This window comes from Oncorhynchus nerka, linkage group LG4, assembly GCF_034236695.1.
Source record: "Oncorhynchus nerka isolate Pitt River linkage group LG4, Oner_Uvic_2.0, whole genome shotgun sequence".
Classification (NCBI taxonomy): Eukaryota; Metazoa; Chordata; class Actinopteri; order Salmoniformes; family Salmonidae; genus Oncorhynchus; species Oncorhynchus nerka.
The window spans coordinates 72,588,536-72,612,724 of record NC_088399.1 but is presented as its reverse complement, the minus strand read 5'-3'; the positions used below and the strand labels follow the sequence as shown (position 1 = coordinate 72,612,724).

General features: G+C 44.3%; 2 protein-coding genes across 2 annotated transcripts in view; one reads left to right on the top strand and one right to left on the bottom strand.

Annotated features, from left to right (window-relative positions):
- Nucleotides 1–12,564, bottom strand: part of LOC115128557 (ubiquitin-conjugating enzyme E2 E2-like) — a 58,814-nt gene extending 46,250 nt beyond the window's left edge. Inside the window, exons 1-3 of the mRNA XM_029658479.2 lie at nucleotides 12,393–12,564; nucleotides 5,401–5,604; nucleotides 1,809–1,859 (exon numbers count right to left, since the gene is read on the bottom strand). Of these exons, the coding sequence (XP_029514339.1) occupies nucleotides 1,809–1,859; nucleotides 5,401–5,597 (248 nt within the window). The 5' untranslated portion in view covers nucleotides 5,598–5,604; nucleotides 12,393–12,564. The remainder of the gene's footprint in view (nucleotides 1–1,808; nucleotides 1,860–5,400; nucleotides 5,605–12,392) is intronic.
- A 6,039-nt stretch (nucleotides 12,565–18,603) lies between these two features.
- LOC115128556 (splicing factor 3A subunit 3) lies at nucleotides 18,604–23,927 on the top strand. Its single transcript, XM_029658478.2, has 15 exons — nucleotides 18,604–18,822; nucleotides 19,110–19,157; nucleotides 19,314–19,366; nucleotides 19,463–19,568; nucleotides 20,715–20,787; nucleotides 20,872–20,963; nucleotides 21,053–21,135; nucleotides 21,309–21,447; nucleotides 21,534–21,670; nucleotides 21,917–22,024; nucleotides 22,122–22,191; nucleotides 22,555–22,719; nucleotides 22,886–22,996; nucleotides 23,247–23,337; nucleotides 23,592–23,927. The coding sequence occupies exons 1-15, from the start codon at nucleotides 18,727–18,729 to the stop codon at nucleotides 23,723–23,725; spliced, it is 1,506 nt and encodes a 501-aa protein (XP_029514338.1). The 5' UTR covers nucleotides 18,604–18,726; the 3' UTR covers nucleotides 23,726–23,927.
- Nucleotides 23,928–24,189: the final 262 nt, after the last annotated feature.

Here is a 24,189-nt window from a genome sequence, read left to right as displayed (position 1 = left end):
ATTCACTTACCTTTGACCTTCATCAGAATGCACTCCCAGGAATCCCAGTTCCACAATAAATGTTTGATTTGTTCGATAAAGTCCATAATTTATGTCCAAATACCTCCTTTTTGTTCGTGCGTTTAGCCCAGTAATCCAAATGCATGACGCGCAGGCCAGACGAAAAGTCGAAATGTTCCAATAACAGTCCGTAGAAACATCAAACGAAGTATAGAATCAATCTTTAAGATGTTTTTAACATAAATCCGGAGAATTCCTGTGTCTTCAGAAATGCAATGGAACTCAAGCTAACTCTCACGTGAACGCGCGTGACCAGCTCATGCCACTCTGCCAGACCACTGACTCATTCAGCCCCCCCCCCCTCCTTCACAGTAGAAGCATCAAACAAGGTTCTAAAGACTGTTGACATCTAGTGGAAGCCTTAGGAAATGCAATTTGACCCCATAGACACTGTATACTTGATAGGCAAAGAGTTGAAAAACTAAAAACCTCCAATTTCCCACTTCCTGGTAGGATTTTTTTCTCAGGTTTTTGCCTGCCATATGAGTTCTGTTATACTCACAGACATCATTCAAACAGTTTTAGAAACTTCAGAGTGTTTTCTATCCAAATATACTAATACTATACATATATTAGCAACTGGGCACGAGTAGCAGGCAGTTTACTCTGGGCTCCTTATTCATCCAAGCTACTCAATACTTCCCACAGCCATAAGAAGTTTTTAACGTCAATGTGGAACATTTCAAGAGCTTTTAAAGTTTCTTCAAGTGCAGTTGCAAAAACCATCAAGCGCTATGATGAAACTGGCTCTCATGAGGACCGCCACAGGAAAGGAAGACCCAGAGTTACCTCTGCTGCAGAGGATAAGTTCATTAGAGTTATCAGCCTCAGAAATTGCAGTCCAAATAAATGCTTCACAGGGTTCAAGTAACAGATACATCTCAACATCAACTGTTCAGAGGAGACTGCGTGAATCAGGCCTTCATGATCGAATTGCTGCAAAGAAACCACTACTAAAGGACACCAATAATAAGAAGAGACTTGCTTGGGCCAAGAAACACGAGCAATGGACATTAAACCGGTGGAAATCTGTCCTTTAGTCTGATGTGTCCAAATTTGACATGTTTGGTTCCAACCGCTATGTCTTTGTGAGACGCAGAGTCGGTGAACGGATGATCTCAGCATGTGTGGTTCCCACCGTGAAGCATGGAGGAGGAGGTGTGATAGTGTGGGGGTGCTTTGCTGGTGTCAGTGATTTATTTAGAATTTAAGGCACACTTAACCAGCATGGCTACCACAGCATTCTGCAGCGATACGCCATCTAGTTTGCGCTTAGTAGGACTATCATTTGTGTTTCAACAGGACAATGACCCAACACACCTCCAGGCTGTGTAAGGGCTATATGACCAAGAAGGAGAGTGATGAAGTGCTGCATCAGATGATCTGGCCTCCACAATCCCCTGACCTCAACCCAATTGAGATGGTTTGGGATGAGTTGGACTGCAGATTGAAGGAAAAGCATTCTAACAGACAAAGAAACCACATTGTAAATGCAGGCAGCACTACAATAAGGTTGCTATCTGTATACCATTCATCTGAGTGACTCAGCCAACATAGCACAGGCCCTTCACCATCCTCTTTCCTTCTATGCCATGCACAGCACAGACTGACAGAGTGCTTCAGGTGTCACAGACACATAAAACAGGCGGAACATGCTCATATACACGCACAGACCACTATAAAACAGGCGGAACAGGCTCACACACACGCACAGAGCGTCATAAAACAGACAATCAACAAGCTCCTACCTGCAGTTAGGTGGCGGGTCCAAGGTTATCTCAGCGAGCTCCTTCTGAATCCTGGGGAAAGAGATGGAACTTACATGTGGTGGAACACACACACACAGATCATATACTGAGTGTACAAAACATTAAGAACACCTGCTCTTTTCATGACAGACTGACCAGGTGAAAGCTATGATCCCATATTGATAAATCCACTTCAATCAGTGTAGAGGAAGGGGAGGAGACAGGTTAAAGAAGAGTGTTAAGCCTTGAGACATGGATGCTGTATGTGTGCCATTCAGAGGATGAATGGGAAAGACAAAAGATTTAAGTGACTTTTGAATGGGGTATGGTAGAAGGGTGCCGGTTTGTGGCAGTTCTTGACACAAACCGTAGGAAGCATTGGAGTCAACATGGGCCAGCATCCCTGGGGAGTGCTTGCGACACCCTGTAGAGTCCATGCCCCGACGAACTGAGGCTGTGTAATGCTATACACACGCAGAACAGACTAGCTAGTGTGTTATATAAAGTCTGCCAGTAAAATCAATCTGTTAATGTACACACTGAATAACTCATTGATGTCCTAATGAGTGCCTAGAATTGTGATTGAATACAGGAATACGTCTTGTCAAACTATATCAACATAGGGACGCACTGTTAAATTCCTCACCTAGTTTCATGGGCAAGTGTAAATTGACATTGAGATCAGACAGGCCTTGCTGTGTAAAAGAGTCATATCTGCTTTCTGGACAAATACATGAGACAGATTGAGATAAGGATTTTAATGACTCAGGGTGAACTAAACATTTTGATTTAGTCTCTCGCTCCCTGTTGGAAGTATTTATGGAAGACTACATAAATAAACAGTGGTTTAGTATAGTGAGTAGATGGGATCAGGGCAGGGATTATGTTATACTGCCGTACACAGCACTGCTCATAACATAACTATGCCAATGATTTGCTCTGAGGATCCCAACAGGCAGGTGCAGTTTTTTTTTACAATCAGTTACTTCACCGTCCATTAAGGCTGCAATATTCCACTCACACGGAGCCAATACTGACAACAAGCTACTCTCCAAGGGGTTGGAACTGGTTCAGGGAACACAACCTAAATACGAACAACATTTTTATAGGGACAGAATCAGAACCGGGACCGAAAGTGATCTATACTGTTCCGAAACAGAACGATTATTTTAAAGGCATGGGAAAAGGTTAATAATGTTATTTTACGTACAGGGGTCTTATTTCCTGCCCCCCCCCCCCAAAAAAACGCAACAAAGCGTGTGTAGGTTACAAGCCCCTTCCCTTCCAAAGCTTAGGCTACTGTGGCTTACTGATGTAGAAATTCAATAATTAGGGAGAGATTATTTTCATTAGAGAAGAATGAATTAACTTGTTCAATGTTAGTTAAGGATACTATAGTTATAACGTTTCACATTGGATTTATTAACTATAAAAAGGTATGTTTTTATTTAAATTCTGGTAACACTTCACACACACACAAGCTTGTTAGCTAACTAGTTCTGGTGCAACGTTAAGCCACCTCTCTGAGGTTCAAAGACACTTCAAAGTTCCTCCATAGAAGCCGCTCCTCCTCGGTATAATTCTGTGGGCCTAATAAAGATAATACATGTCATAACAAGATGCCCAGCGCTTCAAGCCTCCTCCTCCACCTTCTCTCGCTCGCTCACCACCCACAACATTTAAGTTGCATCTCGGGCCCTACACTTGTCTGTCCAATGCATGTAAACAACTAGTTATAGCTTGCCCGCTCCATAGCAAGCTGCTCTATCCGCACTGATTGGTGAAGTCATTTAATGTTGAGCTAAATGTTAAAGAAAAGAGTATTTCAGAGGTTTAAAAAGGAACAGAAAGGAACGATATAAACCGTTACTTTTTTGGGATCTGAACCGGTTCAGAACATAATTTTGCTGGTTCAGAACAGTGGAACGGAACCAAATGAATAATCATAACACTACAGATTGAGATATAATCCTGGTTCCGAATGTATTTAGTGTCTCAGAGTAGGAGTGCCGATCTAAATGCTAGTCTGAGACACTAAATACATACAGCCCCTGACCCTAAATCATCTATTCACACTGTTCACAACAACTGTTGACCCTATCTGTTAGATGAGCCAAACAAACAGTCAGCTGTAGCCATGGTGGAGGACAACGACAACATCAGGAGACAGGGAAGTGTCACAACATCAGTAGAAATGGCACCCCACCACTCACCAGCACCACCGCTCAGAGCGGGAGAGAACCTCAGGTGGTCCTTTTGTTCATTTCACCTGTCATCCCTGTCGGCTCATTCCCTCGGTCCTCTCCAAATGGCACGCCATGGAGGAGTGCACACATTCACGCGCGCACACACACAGAGGAGTGCTGACAGGAAGGCACCACACCTCAGGGAGCGAGCGAGGGGAGGAAGAGTAGAACAAACGACAGCAGATCCCTTCCTCTCCTCTGTGTGTGCTTGTATTGATTATAAACTCTCTGGTTCATGATGAGAGGAGACTGTGGGTAAATCATTGTGCCCTACTATTCCTTACAGGCAGTGGGATAATACTTCTTTCTGCAAGGGGCTGTATAACTGTAATACAATCACTGCGGTTATGGAGTAAGTCGTTCCCAGGATTGAATGCACAAGAAGCTCTAATTTTATCTACAGTATTTTCTCATGAGGTGGCACATTTTACGTGGTAAGGCGGCAGGCTGTTAAGAGCAGATGGAGGGAAGAATAAACGAGAGAATGAACGAGGGAATCCAGGGGGAAATGGACCAATTACAGAACATGCCGTCCTCCCTCTCTCACGGTCACTCATCCATGGGTTCTCTCTCTGACACAAACACTTTGTTTGTTTTTCTCTAATGTCCCTCAGACCATTGCATTTCATAACCCATTGATGGTTATAATAAACCCACTGCTTCAAGGTACATCTAAGTCAATATAATCTCTGTATTATACTGCGTATGACATTTGTGGCTCGGAATGGAACACCTTCCTAGAGTCAGTTTTGCCCTCAGAACAGCCTCAATTCTTCAGGGCATGGACTCTACAAGGTGTTGAAAATATTCTACATGGATGCTGGCCCGTGTTGACTCCAATGCTTCCCACAGTTGTGTCAAGTTGGCTGGTGGACCATTCTTGATACACATGGTAAACTGTTGAGTGTGAAAAACCCAGCAGCGTTACAGCTCTTGACACTAACTGGTGCGCCTGGCACCTAATACCATACTCCATTCAAAAGGCACTTAAATAGTTTGTCTTGCCCATTCACCCTCTGAATGGCACACTTACACAATCCATGTCTCAAATCCTTCTTTAACCCGTCTCCTCCCCTTCATCTACACTGATTGAAGTGGATTTAACAAGTGATGTCAATAAAGGATCATAGCTTTCACCTGGTCAGTCTGTCATGGAAAGAGCAGGTGTTCTTAATGTGTTGAACATTCAGTATATTGGATAGTCCATTGTTGAGCTTGAGCTGTATTCCAAAGAAATTCCACAAAAACCATAAATGCACTACATGCATATTGTATATGACCAAGACCGTCAAGGACACTTCATTACACAATCTACCTGAACAGAATAGAGAGAATTGCAGATCTACCTCTTGGCGCTGGTGGAGAGCTTGGCAGCAGTCTTGCTAGATATCTTGGCCTCTTTCTTCTTGGGCGTTGTCTGATCCCTCTCCTGACCCTGCTCCTGAACCGGAGGGGCCACCTCTCTCTGCTCCACGTCCCAGCTTCCCCCACTGGTGTTGGGACTGTCGTCCGGCCTTGAGCTGGGCTGCACCTCACTGGACATCCTGGCTCTGACACACACACACACACACACACACACACACACACAGATCACTCAAGGGTTTGGGGTTTTCCTACACACCTGCCTAAAGCTACAGCAGTCGAAGGTGAGAATACTATTGGTTCTGTGGTTGTCCTTCAGTCTTTAGCTATTCTGATAGAAGTACGGTATTAAAAACCAAACCACCAGAGACAGCCAGCCAGCTACAGCCAACAGAATGAAATACTGTTCTCCTCCCAGCTCTCAGGTATTTTAAAGGTCATTATAGTAAGGAAGGCAGGTTCCTTGTCCTTACGGACCAGCTCACACTACAGCCTCTATAATCAAAGCTCCTTCTACAAGGTCGCATTGAGGAAATGTAATATGTAATTTCCCAACATACCATATGAGCCCTCAAGGTGAAGCAGTGTATTTTGAACATTCACAGAATGAGAAGTAGTTGTTTGGGTAAATGAGGGTTGTGTGCAGTGTGTGTATGGGGGGGAGGGGGGGGGGGGGGCTACTGTAAAGGAGCAGATGGTTACTGAAATGAGCATCACATTCCAGAAAGAGCATAATGACAGATAACAGATCTTTAAATTATTGCAAAGTGCAGTTCTACCACACACACTTTGGTCATTCAGGATCATTGGGCAACATTCTACACAGACAGTGTTATGCAGGTGAGTGAGGACCCAAAAGCGATTTAACAGAAACAGAGTCTTTTAATGTCCAAACAGGGAAAACATAAATCCTCAATCTTTACAGGAGATGTCCAAACAGGGAAAACATAAATCCTCTATCTTTACAGGAGAGTCCCCCTTCTAGTAGTAGAGGAGAATAGCAGGGCTAGCGGCAACAGACTGCTGGTCCCTCCGGGTAGGCGCGGGCCGTAGAGGACAGAGACACCTGCTCACACGCAGTATCTGATGAAGAGGCAGATTACGACAGGACGGGACAAGGGCAAAGCAAACAAGAATCCGACAAGGACAGAAGCAGAAACAGAGAGAGAAATAGAGACTAAATCAGAGGGCAAAAGAGGGGACAGGTGTGAGAGAGTAAACGAGGTCGTTAGGAGAATGAGGAACAGCTGGGAGCAGGAACGGAACGATAGAGAGAGAGAGAAATAGAGAGAGAGAAAGTAACCTAATACGACCAGCAGGGGGAAACGAAGAGAAGAGAAAGCACAGGGACAAGACATAACATGACAATACATGACAGTACCCCCCACTCACTGGCGCCTCCTGGCGCACTCGAGGAGGAAACCTGGCGGCAACGGAGGAAATCATCGATCAGCGAACGGTCCAGCACGTCCCGAGATGGAACCCAACTCCTTTCCTCAGGACCGTACCCCTCCCAATCCACTAGGTACTGATGACCACGGCCCCGAGGACGCATGTCCATAATCTTCCGGACCCTGTAGATAGGTGCGCCCTCGACAAGGACGGGGGGAGACGAACGGGGCGCGAAGAAAAGGCTTGACACAGGAGACATGGAAGACCGGGTGGACGCGACGAAGATGTCGCGGAAGAAGAAGTCGCACTGCGACAGGATTAACGACCTGAGAAATACGGAACGGACCAATGAACCGCGGGGTCAATTTGCGAGAAGCTGTCATAAGGGGAAGGTTACGAGTGTAGAGCCATACTCTCTGACCGCGACAATACCTAGGACTCTTAGTCCTACGCTTATTAGCGGCTCTCACAGTCTGCGCCCTATAACGGCAAAGTGCAGACCTGACCCTCTTCCAGGTGCGCTCACAACGTTGGACAAAAGCCTGAGCGGAGGGGACGCTGGACTCGGCGAGCTGGGACGAGAACAGAGGAGGCTGGTACCCGAGGCTACTCTGAAAAGGAGATAGCCCGGTCGCAGACGAAGGAAGCGAGTTGTGAGCGTATTCTGCCCAGGGAGCTGTTCTGCCCAAGACGCAGGGTTTGAAAGGAAAGACTGCGTAAGATGCGACCAATAGTCTGATTGGCCCGTTCTGCTTGACCGTTAGACTGGGGGTAAAAACCGGAAGAGAGACTGACGGAAGCCCCAATCAAACGGCAAAACTCCCTCCAAAATTGAGACGTGAATTGCGGACCACTGTCCGAAACGGCGTCTGACGGAAGGCCATGAATTCTGAAAACATTCTCAATGATGATTTGTGCCGTCTCTTTAGCAGAAGGAAGCTTAGCGAGGGGAATAAAATGAGCCGCCTTAGAGAACCTATCGACAACCGTTAGAATAACAGTCTTCCCCGCTGACGAAGGCAGACCGGTAATAAAGTCTAAGGCGATGTGAAACCACGGTCGAGAGGGAATGGAAAGCGGTCTGAGACGGCCGGCAGGAGGAGAGTTACCGGACTTAGTCTGCGCGCAGTCCGAACAAGCAGCCACGAAACGACGCGTGTCACGCTCCTGAGTGGGCCACCAAAAACGCTGGCGAATAGAAGCAAGCGTACCCCGAACGCCGGGGTGGCCGGCTAACTTGGCAGAGTGAGCCCACTGAAGAACGGCCAGACGAGTAGGAACGGGAACGAAAAGAAGGTTCCTAGGACAGCGCGGCGACGGAGTGTGAGTGAGTGCTTGCTTTACCTGCCTCTCAATTCCCCAGACAGTCAACCCGACAACACGCCCCTCAGGGAGAATCCCTCGGGGTCGGTGGAGGCTACTGAAGAACTGAAGAGACGGGATAAAGCATCAGGCTTGGTGTTCTTTGAGCCCGGACGATAAGAAATAACGAACTCGAAACGAGCGAAAAACAGCGCCCAACGAGCCTGACGCGCATTAAGTCGTTTGGCAGAACGGATGTACTCAAGGTTCTTATGGTCAGTCCAAACGACAAAGGAACGGTCGCCCCCTCCAACCACTGTCGCCATTCGCCTAGGGCTAAGCGGATGGCGAGCAGTTCGCGGTTTCCCACATCATAGTTACGTTCTGACGGCGACAGGTGATGAGAAAAATACGCGCAAGGGTGGACCTTATCGTCAGAATGGGAGCGCTGGGACAGAATGGCTCCCACGCCCACCTCTGACGCGTCAACCTCGACAATGAACTGTCTAGAGACGTCAGGTGTAACAAGGATAGGAGCGGATGTAAAACGCTTCTTGAGGAGATCAAAAGCTCCCTGGGCGGAAACGGACCACTTAAAGCACGTCTTGACAGAAGTAAGGGCTGTGAGAGGAGCTGCCACCTGACCGAAATTACGAATGAAACGACGATAGAAATTCGCGAAACCGAGAAAGCGCTGCAGCTCGACACGTGACTTAGGGACGGGCCAATCGCTGACAGCTTGGACCTTAGCGGGATCCATCTGAATGCCTTCAGCGGAAATAACAGACCCGAGAAATGTGACGGAGGAGACATGAAAAGCGCACTTCTCAGCCTTCACATAAAGACAATTCTCTAAAAGGCGCTGGAGGACACGTCGAACGTGCTGAACATGAATCTGGAGTGACGGTGAAAAAATCAGGATATCGTCAAGGTAAACGAAAACAAAGATGTTCAGCATGTCTCTCAGTACATCATTCACTAATGCCTGAAAGACAGCTGGAGCGTTAGCGAGACCGAACGGCAGAACCCGGTATTCAAAGTGCCCTAACGGAGTGTTAAACGCCGTTTTCCACTCGTCCCCCTCCCTGATGCGCACGAGATGGTAAGCGTTACGAAGGTCCAACTTAGTGAAAAACCTGGCTCCCTGCAGGATCTCGAAGGCTGAAGACATAAGGGGAAGCGGATAACGATTCTTAACCGTTATGTCATTCAGCCCTCGATAATCCACGCAGGGGCGCAGGGTCCCGTCCTTTTTCTTAACAAAAAAAAACCCCGCTCCGGCGGGAGAGGAGGAAGGGACTACGGTACCGGCGTCGAGAGCTACAGACAAATAATCTTCGAGAGCCTTACGTTCGGGAGCCGACAGAGAGTATAGTCTACCCCGGGGGGGAGTGGTACCCGGAAGGAGATCAATACTACAATCATACGACCGGTGAGGAGGAAGGGAGGTGGCCCTGGACCGACTGAAGACCGTGCGCAGATCATGATATTCCTCCGGCACCCCTGTCAAATCACCAGGCTCCTCCTGTGAAGAGGGGGCAGAAGAAACAGGTGGAATAGCAGACATTAAACACTTCACATGACAAGAGACGTTCCAGGAGAGGATAGAGTTACTAGACCAATTAATAGAAGGATTATGACACACTAGCCAGGGATGGCCCAAAACAACAGGTGTAAAAGGTGAACGAAAAATCAAAAAAGAAATGGTTTCGCTATGATTACCAGAGACAGTGAGGGTTAAAGGTAGCGTTTCACGCTGAATCCTGGGGAGAGGACTACCATCCAAGGCGAACATGGCCGTGGGCTCCCCTAACTGTCTGAGAGGAATGTCATGTTCCCGAGCCCAGGCTTCGTCCATAAAACAGCCCTCCGCCCCAGAGTCTATCAAGGCACTGCAGGAAGCTGCCGAACCGGTCCAGCGTAGATGGACCGACAAGGTAGTACAGGATCTTGAAGGAGAGACCTGAGTAGTAGCGCTCACCAGTAGCCCTCCGCTTACTGATGAGCTCTGGCCTTTTACTGGACATGAAATGACAAAATGACCAGCGGAACCGCAATAGAGACAGAGGCGGTTGGTGATTCTCCGTTCCCTCTCCTTAGTCGAGATGCGAATACCCCCCAGCTGCATGGGCTCAGCACCTGAGCCAGTGGAGGAAGATGGTAGTGATGCGGAGAGGGGGGAAATGGATAACGCGAGCTCTCTTCCACGAGCTCGGTGACAAAGATCTACCCGTCGTTCTATGCGAATAGCGAGTTCAATCAAAGAATCCACGCTGGAAGGAACCTCCCGGGAGAGAATCTCATCCTTTACCTCCGCGTGGAGACCCTCCAGAAAACGAGCGAGCAACGCCGGCTCGTTCCAGTCACTGGAGGCAGCAAGAGTGCGAAACTCTATAGAGTAGTCCGTTATGGATCGATTACCTTGACATAGGGAAGACAGGGCCCTGGAAGCTTCTTTCCCAAAAACTGAACGATCAAAAACCCGTATCATCTCCTCCTTAAAGTTCTGATACTGGTTAGTACACTCAGCCCTTGCCTCCCAGATTGCTGTGCCCCACTCACGAGCCCGTCCAGTAAGGAGAGATATGACGTAGGCGATACGAGCTGTACCCCTGGAGTACGTGTTGGGCTGGAGAGAGAACACAATATCACACTGGGTGAGGAACGAGCGGCATTCAGTGGGCTCCCCAGAGTAACACGGTGGGTTATTAATTCTGGGCTCCGGAGACTCGGAAGCCCTGGAAGTAGCCGGTGGATCGAGGCGGAGATTGTGAATATGTTTCGAGAAGTCGGAGACTTGGGCGGCCAGGGTCTCAACGGCATGTCGAGCAGCAGACAATTCCTGCTCGTGTCTGCCTAGCATCGCTCCCTGGATCTCGACGGCTGAGTAGAGAGGATCCGAAGTCGCTGGGTCCATTCTTGGTCGGATTCTTCTGTTATGCAGGTGAGTGAGGACCCAAAAGCGATTTAACAGAAACAGAGTCTTTTAATGTCCAAACAGGGAAAACATAAATCCTCTATCTTTACAGGAGAGTCCCCCTTCTAGTAGTAGAGGAGAATAGCAGGGCTAGCGGCAACAGACTGCTGGTCCCTCCGGGTAGGCGCGGGCCGTAGAGGACAGAGACACCTGCTCACACGCAGTATCTGATGAAGAGGCAGATTACGACAGGACGGGACAAGGGCAAAGCAAACAAGAATCCGACAAGGGCAGAAGCAGAAACAGAGAGAGAAATAGAGACTAAATCAGAGGGCAAAAGAGGGGACAGGTGTGAGAGAGTAAACGAGGTCGTTAGGATAATGAGGAACAGCTGGGAGCAGGAACGGAACGATAGAGAGAGAGAGAGATAGAGAGAGAGAAAGTAACCTAATACGACCAGCAGGGGGAAACGAAGAGAAGAGAAAGCACAGGGACAAGACATAACATGACAATACATGACAGACAGTAATTGGATACATTTCATTTTCTTCTTCTGATACAGAGATTGATGGTTTCTACTGAGGCAATTTAGGGATGTTGTTAATAGGCTAAGCATACAAAACACAAAGCATGATCTTCTAGAAAACTTGTTTATATTCTATTTTATTGATTCTATAAGTCATCTCTCTTTGACAAGTTAAAGTCAATTGAAAATACTCTTGAGTTTTGGCTATCAAAGACATGGGCACACTTTGTAACAATCATTTAACATCAATGTAACACAACCAACGGAACACCCCCCCCCCCTCCCCCCAATGATGATATCTTCTTCTCCCAGGCCATCGGCTCTTTAAACACTTTCAGTGTTCTCCTTTTATACCGAGACGGCGATGATAAAATCTGCTATAAAAAAAAGTAACACATCCCGTGTTGCATTGGTCTCACAGTCATTCATACGGACGAGCACATTTCTTTTGTGTGTAAATAATCCCTGTTGTCACGTAGGGCTGTCAGAATAACTGATCCACTAGGTCTACTGCTGGGGGAGCAGCCGTCATATCGCGTGCACTCCACATAATTGAAAAGGCCTAAAAAAATAACACCCTAACGGTAATCGGAGAGCCCTTGTGTGCCCTCATAGCCTCAAGATAAACACAACACAAAACGTTCGAAGCAGCTTGAGTGAAATATTAGCTGTGAAGCTTTCCCACATCAAGAAGACCCGTCTCCGCACAAAAGACACCGAACCTCCCACAACCCCCCCCCCCCCTCTCCCCATGAGGATATCGTTCTTCTCCCGGGCCATCGACTCTTTAAACGTTACTTTCAATGTGCAGTTGTTACAATGTTTCAGAAAGAGATTACCTTCCAAATAGTTGGACGGTCGATGCAAACAATCTTCTATCAACCCCTGAAGTAGGCTATATCCCGTGTGTTGAAGTAGGCTATATGCCGTGTGTTGCTCGGCCGTTCTATTCGATCTGTTTCTCCGTTCGCTTTCGTTATCCGCTCAGACTGGCTGCGAGAGAATGAGACAACCGGACCGCCTCTGAGCGCGCGCTCTCTTTTTTTACACAGTGAGTACACGAGTGCGCGCAACCAAGTGTGTGTGTATTGGGCTTTTCAAATCGGGTAACAAGCATTGGCAGTAGAGGGTTAACGGTTAACCAACCTAACAATATATAATGAATAGGCTAATGTCCTTTTGATATGTTAGGGTATTTTTCCTTTATTTGCAAAGTTCAAGAAAAGTTCACAGAAAACTCTTATCAGACGAGCTAGGGAAGATAGTGGATGTGGTTTCAATACAGAATTGTTTTTCTTTCAAAATAATTCATAGAAATATTGTCGATAGACCTACATTGCATTCGGAAATAATTCAGACCCCTTCCCATTTCCCACATTTTGTTACGTTACAGCCTTATTCTAAAATGTATAAAATAAAACGTTTTCCTCATCAATCTCCACACAATAGCCCATAATGACAAAGCGGAAACATTTTTTAGAAAATTTAGCAAATGTATAGAAAAATCAAAAACAGAAATACCTTATTTACATAAGTATTCAGACCCTTTGCTATGAGACTTGAAATTGAGCTCAGGTGCATTCTGTTTCCATTGATCAGTTTCTACAAATTGTCTGGAGTCCACCTGTGGTAAATTCAATTGATTGGACATCATTTGGAAAGGCAACCGCCTATATTAAGTCCCACTGTTGACAATGCATATCAGAGCAAAAACCAAGCCATGGGGTCGAATGAATTGTACGTAGAGCTCCGAGACAGGATTGTGTCGACTCTTCCTAGAGCTGGCCACCCGGCCAAACTGAGCAATCGGGGGAGAAGGGCCCTGGTTCAGAGCTGTTGCCAGAGAATTTAATGTTAATTTCTCTACCATAAATCGCCTCCAATGGCATTTTAGAGAATTTGGCAGTACGTCCAACTGGCCTCACAACCTCAGACCACAGACCACGTGTAAACACGTCAGCCCAGGACCTCCACATCCGGCTTCTTCACCTGTGGGATCATCTTAGGGGTTGGAGAAAGGTGTGCTAAGGAGTATTTATGTCTACAACAAAGCCCTTTTGTGGGGAAACCTAATTCTGGTTGGCTGGGCCCACCCATGGCTGCGCCCCTACCTAGTCATGTGAAATCCATAGATTATTTATTTATTTATTTATATTGACTGATTTTCTTAAATGAACTATAACTCAGTAAAATCTTTGAAATTGTTGCATGTGGTGTTTATATTTTTGTTCAGTGTAGAATGATATCACTCAACAAAAAACTGGGTGAAAAAATCTGATAATCTCTCTTTCCACACTCAAAAACTCACTGACGGTGGCGGAACCTAAATTATGGGAAAGATGTCTCCTCACGCGGTGAATAAACTGTGGAACGGTGTTGCTATGTTCGCGGTTTTCCTGAATTTGGGCTACTTTGAAAACGATGTCGCGGGTGAAATGTATTCGTTGTGGATTTTTAGGCTATTTCTAAATTGCACCACGGCCGCCAAGGCATTTCTCTTAAAATGGTGGATTTTGGGGCTATTTCTAAATTGCACCACGGCCGCCAAGGCATTTCTCTTAAAATATATATATTTCACTGTGACCAGCTCCTCAGTAGTGGTAAGGGAGAGGAGGTGTGTTTGTGTGTGTGTGTTCTGAGAGAGCAAAGCACAGCACTACAGTTATTGGCTGAATCAAGTGAGAGAGGAGAGAGAGCAGCACGCGCGCACGTTGTGACAGCTTTTTACCAGTTGTAGGTAGGCTATTTAGATTGTCGTTATAGAGACACCTATTTCCTAGTATTTTTTCCATTAAACATATACTGTTAAACATAAACATAATACTGTAGAAGTGATGCACATCAATAAATAATAGAAACAAAGAACTGGAAAACGACTTTGGGCGCACTACATTAATCCCTTGGAGATGGTTTAAACTGCATTCTAATGTTGACTGCTTAAAGAAAACTGTATCAAGCGAAGTGCTTTATGCATGCTCAGTTCTTCAGTCTCGGGGGCTGCCTGAGTGGACATTGGAAGTGGAAGTTGTGGAACTCCCTCGCGTGGTTCTTTTTATGGGGAAAAGTCCTCAATGAAACGGACATTAGGCTAAAAGTGAATAATTATACATTTGCCTCTGTTGGCCCTCAAGTAGCCTATTAATGTATATGCCATTGTAGGCTCCCACTTGATACAATAAATATGTTGAAATGACGATATTACTGGAGTCATTGCAAGTCAATTTGTGTCACTTGTGTCGCCTACCTGGAGCTGGCAAACCAATGTAATAAATAGCCTATTACTTGTTGTAGCCTTGTGTTATTATGAACGCGTTAGATTGACGGTAACAGTAGTCAGATTAGGCTAGATATAAAACGAATTCAAAAAAATAAACACTGGTTGTTGACAAGCATATTCAGTTCATAAATATATTATTAATATTTCATTCAGTGATTTAAATTATGACCCCATCCAACAGTAGCCTATTCCAGTAAGCTATTGAGGAAACAAGCACTTCGTATTGCGAAATCGCCTCGCTTTTCATGTTGAATAAATTAGTCTGTTAATTCGAAGTAAGCAAGCTGCTAAATCGTTCAGTTTACATTTAGCCTACATTTATTCTAGGCTACTGTAGACTATCTGAAATGAGATGTAGGCCTATCAGGGGCTATAGGCTACCTGCCTTTATCTAAGAAAAGTATGGACATTTTTTATTAGAATCATAAACCCAGATTTTAGACTGTAGCCTATGTCTATTGTAGAGGTCGACCGATTATGATTTTTCAACGTCGATACTGATTATTGGAGGACCAAAAAAACCGATACAGATTAATCAGCCGATTTTTATTTATTTATTTGTAATAATGACAATTACAACAATACTGAATGAACACTTGTTTTAACTTAATATAATACATCAATAAATTCAATTTAGCCTCAAGTAAATAATGAAAAGTTCAATTTGGTTTAAATAATGCAAAAACAAAGTGTTGGAGAAGAAAGTAAAAGTGCAATATGTGCTATGTAAGAAAGATAACGTTTCAGTTCCTTGCTCAGAACATATGAAAGCTGGTGGTTCCTTTTAACATGAGTCTTCAATATTCCCAGGTAAGAAGTTTTAGGTTGTAGTTATTATAGGAATTATAAGACTATTTCCCTCTATACCATTTGTATTTCATTAACCTTTGACTATTGGATGTTCTTATAGGCACTTTAGTATGGCCAGTGTAACAGTATAGCTTCTGTCCCTCTCCTCGCTCCTCCCTGGGCTCGAACCAGCAACACAACGACAATTAGCGCGCGCTAACTAGCTAGCTAGCCATTTCACTTCGGTTACACGAGCCTCGGGAGTTGATAGGCTTGAAGTCATAAACAGTGCAATGCTTGATGCACAAGGAAGAGCTGCTGGCAAAACGCACAAAAGTGCTGTTTGAATGTGAATGAATGTTTACGCGCCTGCTTCTGCCTACCACCGCTCAGTCAGATACTTAGATGCTTGTATGCTCAGTCAGATTATATGCAACGCAGGACACGCTAGATAATATCTAGTAATATCATAAACCATGTGTAGTTAACTAGTGATTATGATTGATTGTTTTTTATAAGCTACATTTAATGCTAGCTAGCACCTTACTTTGGCTTACTGCATTCGCGTAACAGGCAGTCTCCTTGTGGAGTGCAACGAGAGAGAGGCAGGTCGTTATTGCATTGGACTAGTTAACTGTAAGGTTGCAAGATTGAATCCCCCAAGCTGACAATGTGAAAATATGTCTTTCTGCCCTTGAACAAGGCAGTTAACCCACCGTTCCTAGGCCGTCATTGAAAATAAGAATGTGTTCTTAACTGACTTGCCTAGTTTAATAAAGGTATAAAAAAAACAAATTTAATATGCGCCCAAAATACCGATTTCCGATTGTTATGAAAACTTGAAATCTGCCATTCCGATTAATCGGACGACCTCTAGTCTATTGAAATGACAAGTCAATCTCGCAAATGGGCCATTTACAACCTTTGTAGTCTTAACATCTGGCACATAATAACAACACAATTAAAAATAGTGTTTTATGTTCATCCAAGTGTTTCTTGCTCAGAGATTGCGAGATCTTCTGTCAAACTTACATCACTCAAACTCTGCTGTCGGATTTATCTATAGTTATGCACATGCGCAAAGGGTTTATTTGTTTGGTCCAACATGATCCAAGCACAGCAAGACAGTCGTGATGAGGGCACGACAAAACCTATTCCCCCGCAGGAGACTGAAAAGATTTGGCATGGGTCCTCAGATCCTCAAAGCATCCTGACGGGTTGCATCACTACCTGGTATGGCAACTGCTTGGCCTCTGACCGCAAGGCACTACAGAGGGTAGTGCGTACGGCCCAGTAAATCACCGGGGCCAAACTTCCTGCCATGGACCTCTATACCAGGCGGTGTCATAGGAAGTTCCTAAAAATTGTCCAAGACTCCAGCTACCCTAGTCATAGACTGTTCTCTCTGCTACCGCACGGCAAGCGGTACCGGAGCGCCAAGTCTTATGTCCAAGAGGCTTCTAAACAGCTTCTACCCCTAAGCCATAAGACTTCTGACCAGCTAATCAAATGGCTACCCAGACTATTTGCATTGCCCCACCCCCTTCTACGCTGCTGCTGCTTTCTGTTTATTACCTATGCATAGTCACTTTAATAACTCTACCTATGTAATAGGATTGCTTCAGCCCCTCTCCTCGCTTCTACCTGGGCTCGAACCAGGGACCCTCTGCACACATCAACAGTCACCCTCGAAGCATCGTTACCCATCGCGCCACAAAATCCGTGGCCCTTGCAGAGCAAGGGGAACAACTTCAGGTCTCCGAGCGAGAGATGTCACCGATTGAAACGCTATTAGCGCGCACCCCACTAACTCACTAGCCATTTCACATCGGTTACACCTACATGTACATATTACCTCAATTACCTCGACAGCGGTGCCCCTGCACATTGACTCGGTACCGAGGTATTTTCTTAAATCTGCATTGTTGGTTAAGGGCTTGTAAATAAGCATTTCACAGGAAGGTCTACACGTATTGTATTCGGCGCACGTGACATCAATAAGTCTAAATATTGGTGTTACATTGCACAACCTTCAATGTTATGTCATATTTATGTAAAATTCTGGCAAATTAGTTTGCAACGAGCCAGGCGGCCCAAACTGTTGCATATACCCTGACTGCGTGTAATGAACGCAAGAGAAGTGACACAATTTCCCTAGTTAAAAGAAATTCATGTTAGCAGGCAATATTAACTAAATTATGCAGGTTTAAAAAGATATACTTGTGTATTGATTTTAAGAAAGGCGTTGATGTTTATGGTTAGGTACACATTGGTGCGACGACAGTGCTTTTTTCGCGAATGCGCTTGTTAATTCACCCGTTTGGCGAAGTAGGCTGTGATTCAATGATAAATTAACAGGCACCGCATCGATTATATGCAACGCAGGACAAGGTAGATAAACCAGTAATATCATCAACCATGTGTAGTTAACTAGTGATTATGTTAAGACTGATTGTTTTTTACAAGATAAGTTTCATGCTAGCTAGCACCTTACCTTGGCTCCTTGCTGCACTCGCATAACAGGTAGTCAGCCTGCCACGCAGTCTCCTCGTGGAGTGCAATGTAATCGGCCATGTCCAAAAATGTCAAGAACACCGATTGTTATGAAAACTTGAAATCGGCCCTAGTTAATCGCTCATTCCGATTAATTGGTCAACCTCTACTATTTGGGTGTGTGAGACTTGATATCAGAAGAGTTACAGGGTGTGAAAAGTGGTGGTGTCCCATCCTTTCAGGTTGTTGGCCTGACGTAGGACTAAATATATTTAAATAGTTGAGTAGGGTGATGTTATTTTTTTGTTAGTGTAGTGTTAGATTGGAGGGTATTTTTACAAATCTATTTTGTTATTTATTCAAGCAAAGTATTATGGAGTTGTACTCCAGTCTAGTAGATGGCGGTAATGCAACATTTATTGGATGCCAACCGCTGTTAAACCTAATAGAAGAAGAATTGGGATAGAAATTAATGCTTGACCTGGCAACCCTGCTGTGGAACTAGTTCCTCTCAGTCCCAACATGCGCCATTGAATATAAACGTAACCGAAGTTTCACGGCATTCATTGTTCAAGTCCTTCTTATTTCTGTAATTTGTTGGTCAGAAAATAACAATGGAGACGATTTTAGAACAACAACGTCGCTACCATGAGGAGAAGGAAAGGCTGTTGGATGCCAAAACTAAGGAAATGATGCATAAGAAAACCACGGTATGTGTTGCATCAACGCGAATGCTATTTAATGTTCATGAAGACGTTCATTGATTAAAGCATTAAACAAAATCAGATAAGCTAACGTTATTTTTGGGAATAGTAGCTTGTGTGTTATGATTTTGTTTATTTGTGGCTAACTTACCAGCTAAATTTCTGACTGCTATTGTATTCAGTTAACGTTAGCTGAATTAGATATAAGGCTAGTTTGTTAGCTAGCGTTTAACTGGTCCAGTTTCTGGCTTTGCCATCTTAGTTAATATTTATGGATGTTTCTTCTCAAACAGTTACGCGAACAAATAAACTCTGACCATCGAACAAGAGCAATGTTGGATGTGAGTATTCTATGTGATATTGAAAGATCACAACAGTAAATAACAAGTTGGACCTGTATTTTCATATTCACTTGTCTTGTGGTTAATAGCCTACTTGTCAAGGACATGCATGATGTGACAGTATTTTTTTGATAACTAGCTACGCCATCCTTTCAGAGATACATGGACGTGAGCTCAACTGTCAGGGAAGCATATGAAGACAAAGATGGGTATGTAATGTGTTTGTGTTTCAAGCGCTCATGCATGATCAGCCTTGTTATGCGAGTAAATCAGAGGTGTAGTATTTTTGCTTTCTCTATCCACAGTATGAGGAAGGATGAACTGAACGCCATCTCAGGACCAAATGAGTTTGCAGAGTTCTACAACAGACTAAAACAGATCAAGGAGTTCCACAGGAAGCATCCTAATGAGGTCATCTTTTTATCAGCTCCTTCCTGTCAGGCCTAGCTGTACACTGAATAAATCATCCCAGAAGTACACAGAGGGTACAAAACATTAAGAACACTGGCTCTTTCCATGACCTACACATACATTGATGTCACTTTTTAAATCCCCTTCAGTCTGTGTAGAGGAAGGGGAGGAGACAGGTTAAAGAATAATTTTTAAGCATTGAGACATGGCTTGTGTATGTGTGCCAATCAGAGGGTGAACGGGCAAAACAAAAGATTTAAGTGCCTTTGAACAGGGTATGGTAGTAGGTGCAGGGTGCACTGGTTTGTATCAAAACTGTATCGCTGCTGGGTTTTTTCACGCATAACAGTTTCCCGTTTGTATCAAGAATGGTCCACCAGCCAACTTGACACAACTGTGGGAAGCATCGGCATCAACATGCGCCAGCATCCCTGTGGAACGCTTTTGACACCTTGGGGGGGGTTCATGTTTTGTACACTTTGTAGGGGGGGTAGGTGTTTTTAATGTTTTGTTCACTCTGTGTATATCTTCTCAAAAACCCTAAGTAGTTCCAGACACAGAGATACGTTTTTAAAGGGGCAATCTGAAGTTAAAACAATTACACTTTACCCTGCCACTGTTTTGGTAAAAATGTTGAGGGATGGGGCAGGAGAAATGTAACCACTCAAATTCATAGACAGAGCTAGGTCTGACCATCCATGATATCAAAGTATAGTTTGAGATGTGTTGAGGCTATACACTAGTGTTTGTTTACAAATATGTTGTTTATAAAAAAAATAGAGTAAAACAAACTTATATTTTGAATTCTGGTGGGGTATGACAGTTGGAACTAAGCACATGCAACATTTATAAGTTATTCTTCCTGAATCAATCAATGGGTTTATGTAATTCATTTGAAAGTCCACACATAGATACACCAATCGCACATTGCCCCTTTAGATAACTATTGTATCATTCAATATGTCTCAGGATTCTATATGTCATTCTACAGTCCAGGTGCGCGAAGGCGGGGGAGTAATTTGTGTTATTGCATGTTCCACAATAAATGTCTGAAACCAAATCTTGAACTGAAGTTTAGGTCAATCAACCTTCATCAGGGTTTAGCATTTCTGCTGCTCTGGCTAAGTCTGTATGTTGCTGTTTCAGATCTGTGTGCCCATGTCTGTGGAGTTTGATGAGCTGGTCAAGGCTAGAGAGAACCCAACTGAAGAAACACAGAGTGAGTTTTCTACAGTATGGTGGTGGAGTCATTGTCTAACACTGTGTAGGTGTTAATGTAATGATTTATGTGGTCTTTCCCCAGACATGGTGGAGTTCAGTGATGAGGAGGCGTACGGACGCTACCTGGATCTTCATGACTGCTATCGGAAGTTCATCAACCTGAAAGGGGCAGAGGTAAGATGTCCACTCGCTACTCTAAATACTCCTCATCCGAGTCTAATGTCAAACTATACTAAAGCCTAACCTTCTGCCCTCTGTTTCAGAAACTGGAGTACATCAGCTACCTTTCCTCATTTGACCAGCTGTTTGATGTCTCCAAGGACAGAAAGAATGCTGAATACAAAAAGTAAGCATATTTAACTATTTGCTTTATTGTACAGACCTTTTCTTTGTGATTGTACTGTAAATGCACTAAATGCATTCCTATAGAATTGTAGTACCTTATATTAATTTGTTTGTAGTTCTCTTCCGCATGTTTTTCCATCAGGTTGTTTCACACCTGTGTTCGATGTTATACAGGTACTTAGAGATGCTACTGGAGTACCTTCAGGACTACACAGAGAGAGTCAAACCTCTGCTGGACCAGAATGATCTCTACGGCAAGATCCTGGGAGAGTTTGAGAAGAAGTGGGAGATGGGGACCTTCCCTGGCTGGCCAGTGAGTGTCCAAGATGGGGAACAAGACTACTATAGTGATGGTCTATATGGGAGTTTCACATTTTTTATTCTCTTCCTCTGTTATAGAAAGAGACGAGCAGTGCTCTGACCCACGCCGGAGCTCATCTAGACCTTTCTGCTTTCTCCTCTTGGGAGGAGTTGGCTTCCCTGGGTCTGGACAGGTTGAAGTCTGCCCTTATGGCCCTGGGCCTGAAATGTGGAGGGTAAGCAATAAGCATGCTCTTCTGTGGCTGGGAGGAGGTCTATGGACATACTTTAAACTTGGAATACTGGAATAACAGTTGTAATTAGAATATTATAACAGTAACTGGAATATTGTAATAACATCAAATTCCAGCCGTAGACTAGGAGTATAGATCGACGGTGTACTGATGACTAATATCGGACTGGGTGACTACTGTAAGGTTGCTAAATGGGTGTATATGGCTAATGTGTATGTGACCTCACAGAACCCTGGAAGAGAGAGCCCAGAGGCTGTTTAGCACCAAAGGAAAATCCCTGGAATCTCTGGATCCCTCCTTGTTCGCCAAGAACCCGAAGTCCAAGGGACCCAAGAAGTATGTGATTGTCAGTTAAACATTTGCATGTTTTATGTTTTTCTGCACCTGATAGCATGTTCTAGCCGTGTTATTCACCATTCCAATCTCTCTGCAGAGACACAGAGCGTAACAAAGAAGTCGCCTTCCTGGAGTCTCAGGTTTATGAGTATGTGGAAATCCTGGGGGTAAGTAAAAGATGCCAAGGATGACTCCTTTATAGAACAAGGCCCGCACACTGTTTAAGCTCCCAATTCACTGCTTTATTGACAACGTTTCCATCCTGTCACCTGACCAAGATTAGTTTCTGATCGAAACTTTGTCAATAAAGTGGTGAATTGGGAGCTTTAACCGTGTGCAGGCCTTCTTGTTCTATACTAGTGTTCTTTATTAGCCCAGCACCTATGTTTTTAGTCGTATTTAATGAATGTCTTTAGTTCTGAGGGCCTTTATATAATGGTTAGTCCCGGCCATACAATAGGTGTGTGTTACTCACAATAACCACACAAACACCTGTTAACACTTCCATTTGGTTGTCTATGGCCCTGTAGGAGCAGAGGCAGCTGACCCATGAGAACGTGCAGAGGAAGCAGGCCAGGACAGGAGAGGAGAGAGAGGAGGAAGAGGAGGAGCAGCTCAGTGAGAGTGAGAGTGAAGATGAGGACAACGAGATAATCTACAACCCCAAGAACCTGCCTCTCGGCTGGGATGGAAAGGTTTGGAGTCGGGCCCTGACATCAGACCTGTGTACTAGCTGTGTTAAAGCGCTGCAATACTAATGAAATACAAATTATTGTTTTATTAATAATGGTGTTATTTATTCAGACTTCATTGTACAGCGGTTGCATGCTACCACGCTAACCTTATTTTTAATTGTTCTAGCCCATTCCATACTGGCTGTACAAACTCCATGGCCTGAACATCAATTATAACTGTGAGATCTGTGGAAACTACACGTACAGAGGACCCAAGGCCTTCCAGAGGCACTTTGCAGTACGTTCAGATTTCTGTTCAACATTATTCGTAGAATTATTTGTGTATTGTTATTACAATGTCATATTAGGTTATTACAGTGTTATGTCAATGCCCTCCTTTCGTTTGCATGTGTGCATAAGTGAAACTGTAGAGGATTCGATTTTATAAATGGACTAATTCTGTCCTCAGCTGATAAGAGCATGTTGACCATGGTTGGTTAATATTACTGCTAGATAATATGTTGTCACCTGTTGTCTCCTCCCCTCAGGAGTGGCGTCACGCCCATGGCATGCGCTGCCTGGGAATCCCCAACACGGCTCACTTTGCCAACGTCACCCAAATCGAGGACGCTGTCTCTCGTAAGTAGTTCTGTTACAGCCCTGATAGAGGCTGAGGCAGATGACAAGTGAAAATAATGAGTATTGTTATTTGGGTTGAATAGAATAGTCATGTTATAGAAAATAGTGTTACCAGACCAATAAATAGTTGTACATCCAGATTGCCCTCACAAAAGATTTCTGACCGCAAGGGTCTTTCCTGGTTAAATAAATGATGAAAAATGACTGATCATTCAGTCCACGTTCTGGATAATAATAGTGTATTTTTAACCCAGTATGGTCAAAGCTGAAGTCACAGAAGGCATCAGAGCGCTGGCAACCAGATACAGAGGAGGAGTACGAGGACTCCAGTGGAAACGTGGTCAACAAGAAGACCTACGAGGACCTGAAGAGACAGGGTCTGCTGTAGAGAGGAGACCGACAAAGACTTGGAAACCTTGAAGCACAACGTGATGCCCCAAATTTTTTTTTTTTGGTCTTTGACCCTTGACCTTTTCATTTACACTTTTCATTTAGAAGTTGTGATGTTGTTTTTATTAATTCCTTCCTTTGACAACCATTTTGAAATGGAACAGCCATTGATTCTAATAATAAATGAGTAATATTTGTCACCATTGTTGTTTCTGAGTTAGTTAGTTCTATTAGAAAGCAATTGTAATGTCTTAAGTTGTTTAAGGAGTCACCTGAACCACTGTCCATTCCCTTATGGATGATTACACATTTTTGTATATCCAAGAACCCTCCCATTGTCAGGTGATGGACAGTCCCTTTAAAGGGAGTGTACTAGAGGGGAGTCTGCAGATATTTTCACACTTGCTCACCGATTCCTCTGTTTGCCTGGTAAGGAAAATTCACCTTTTATTTACTAATTCA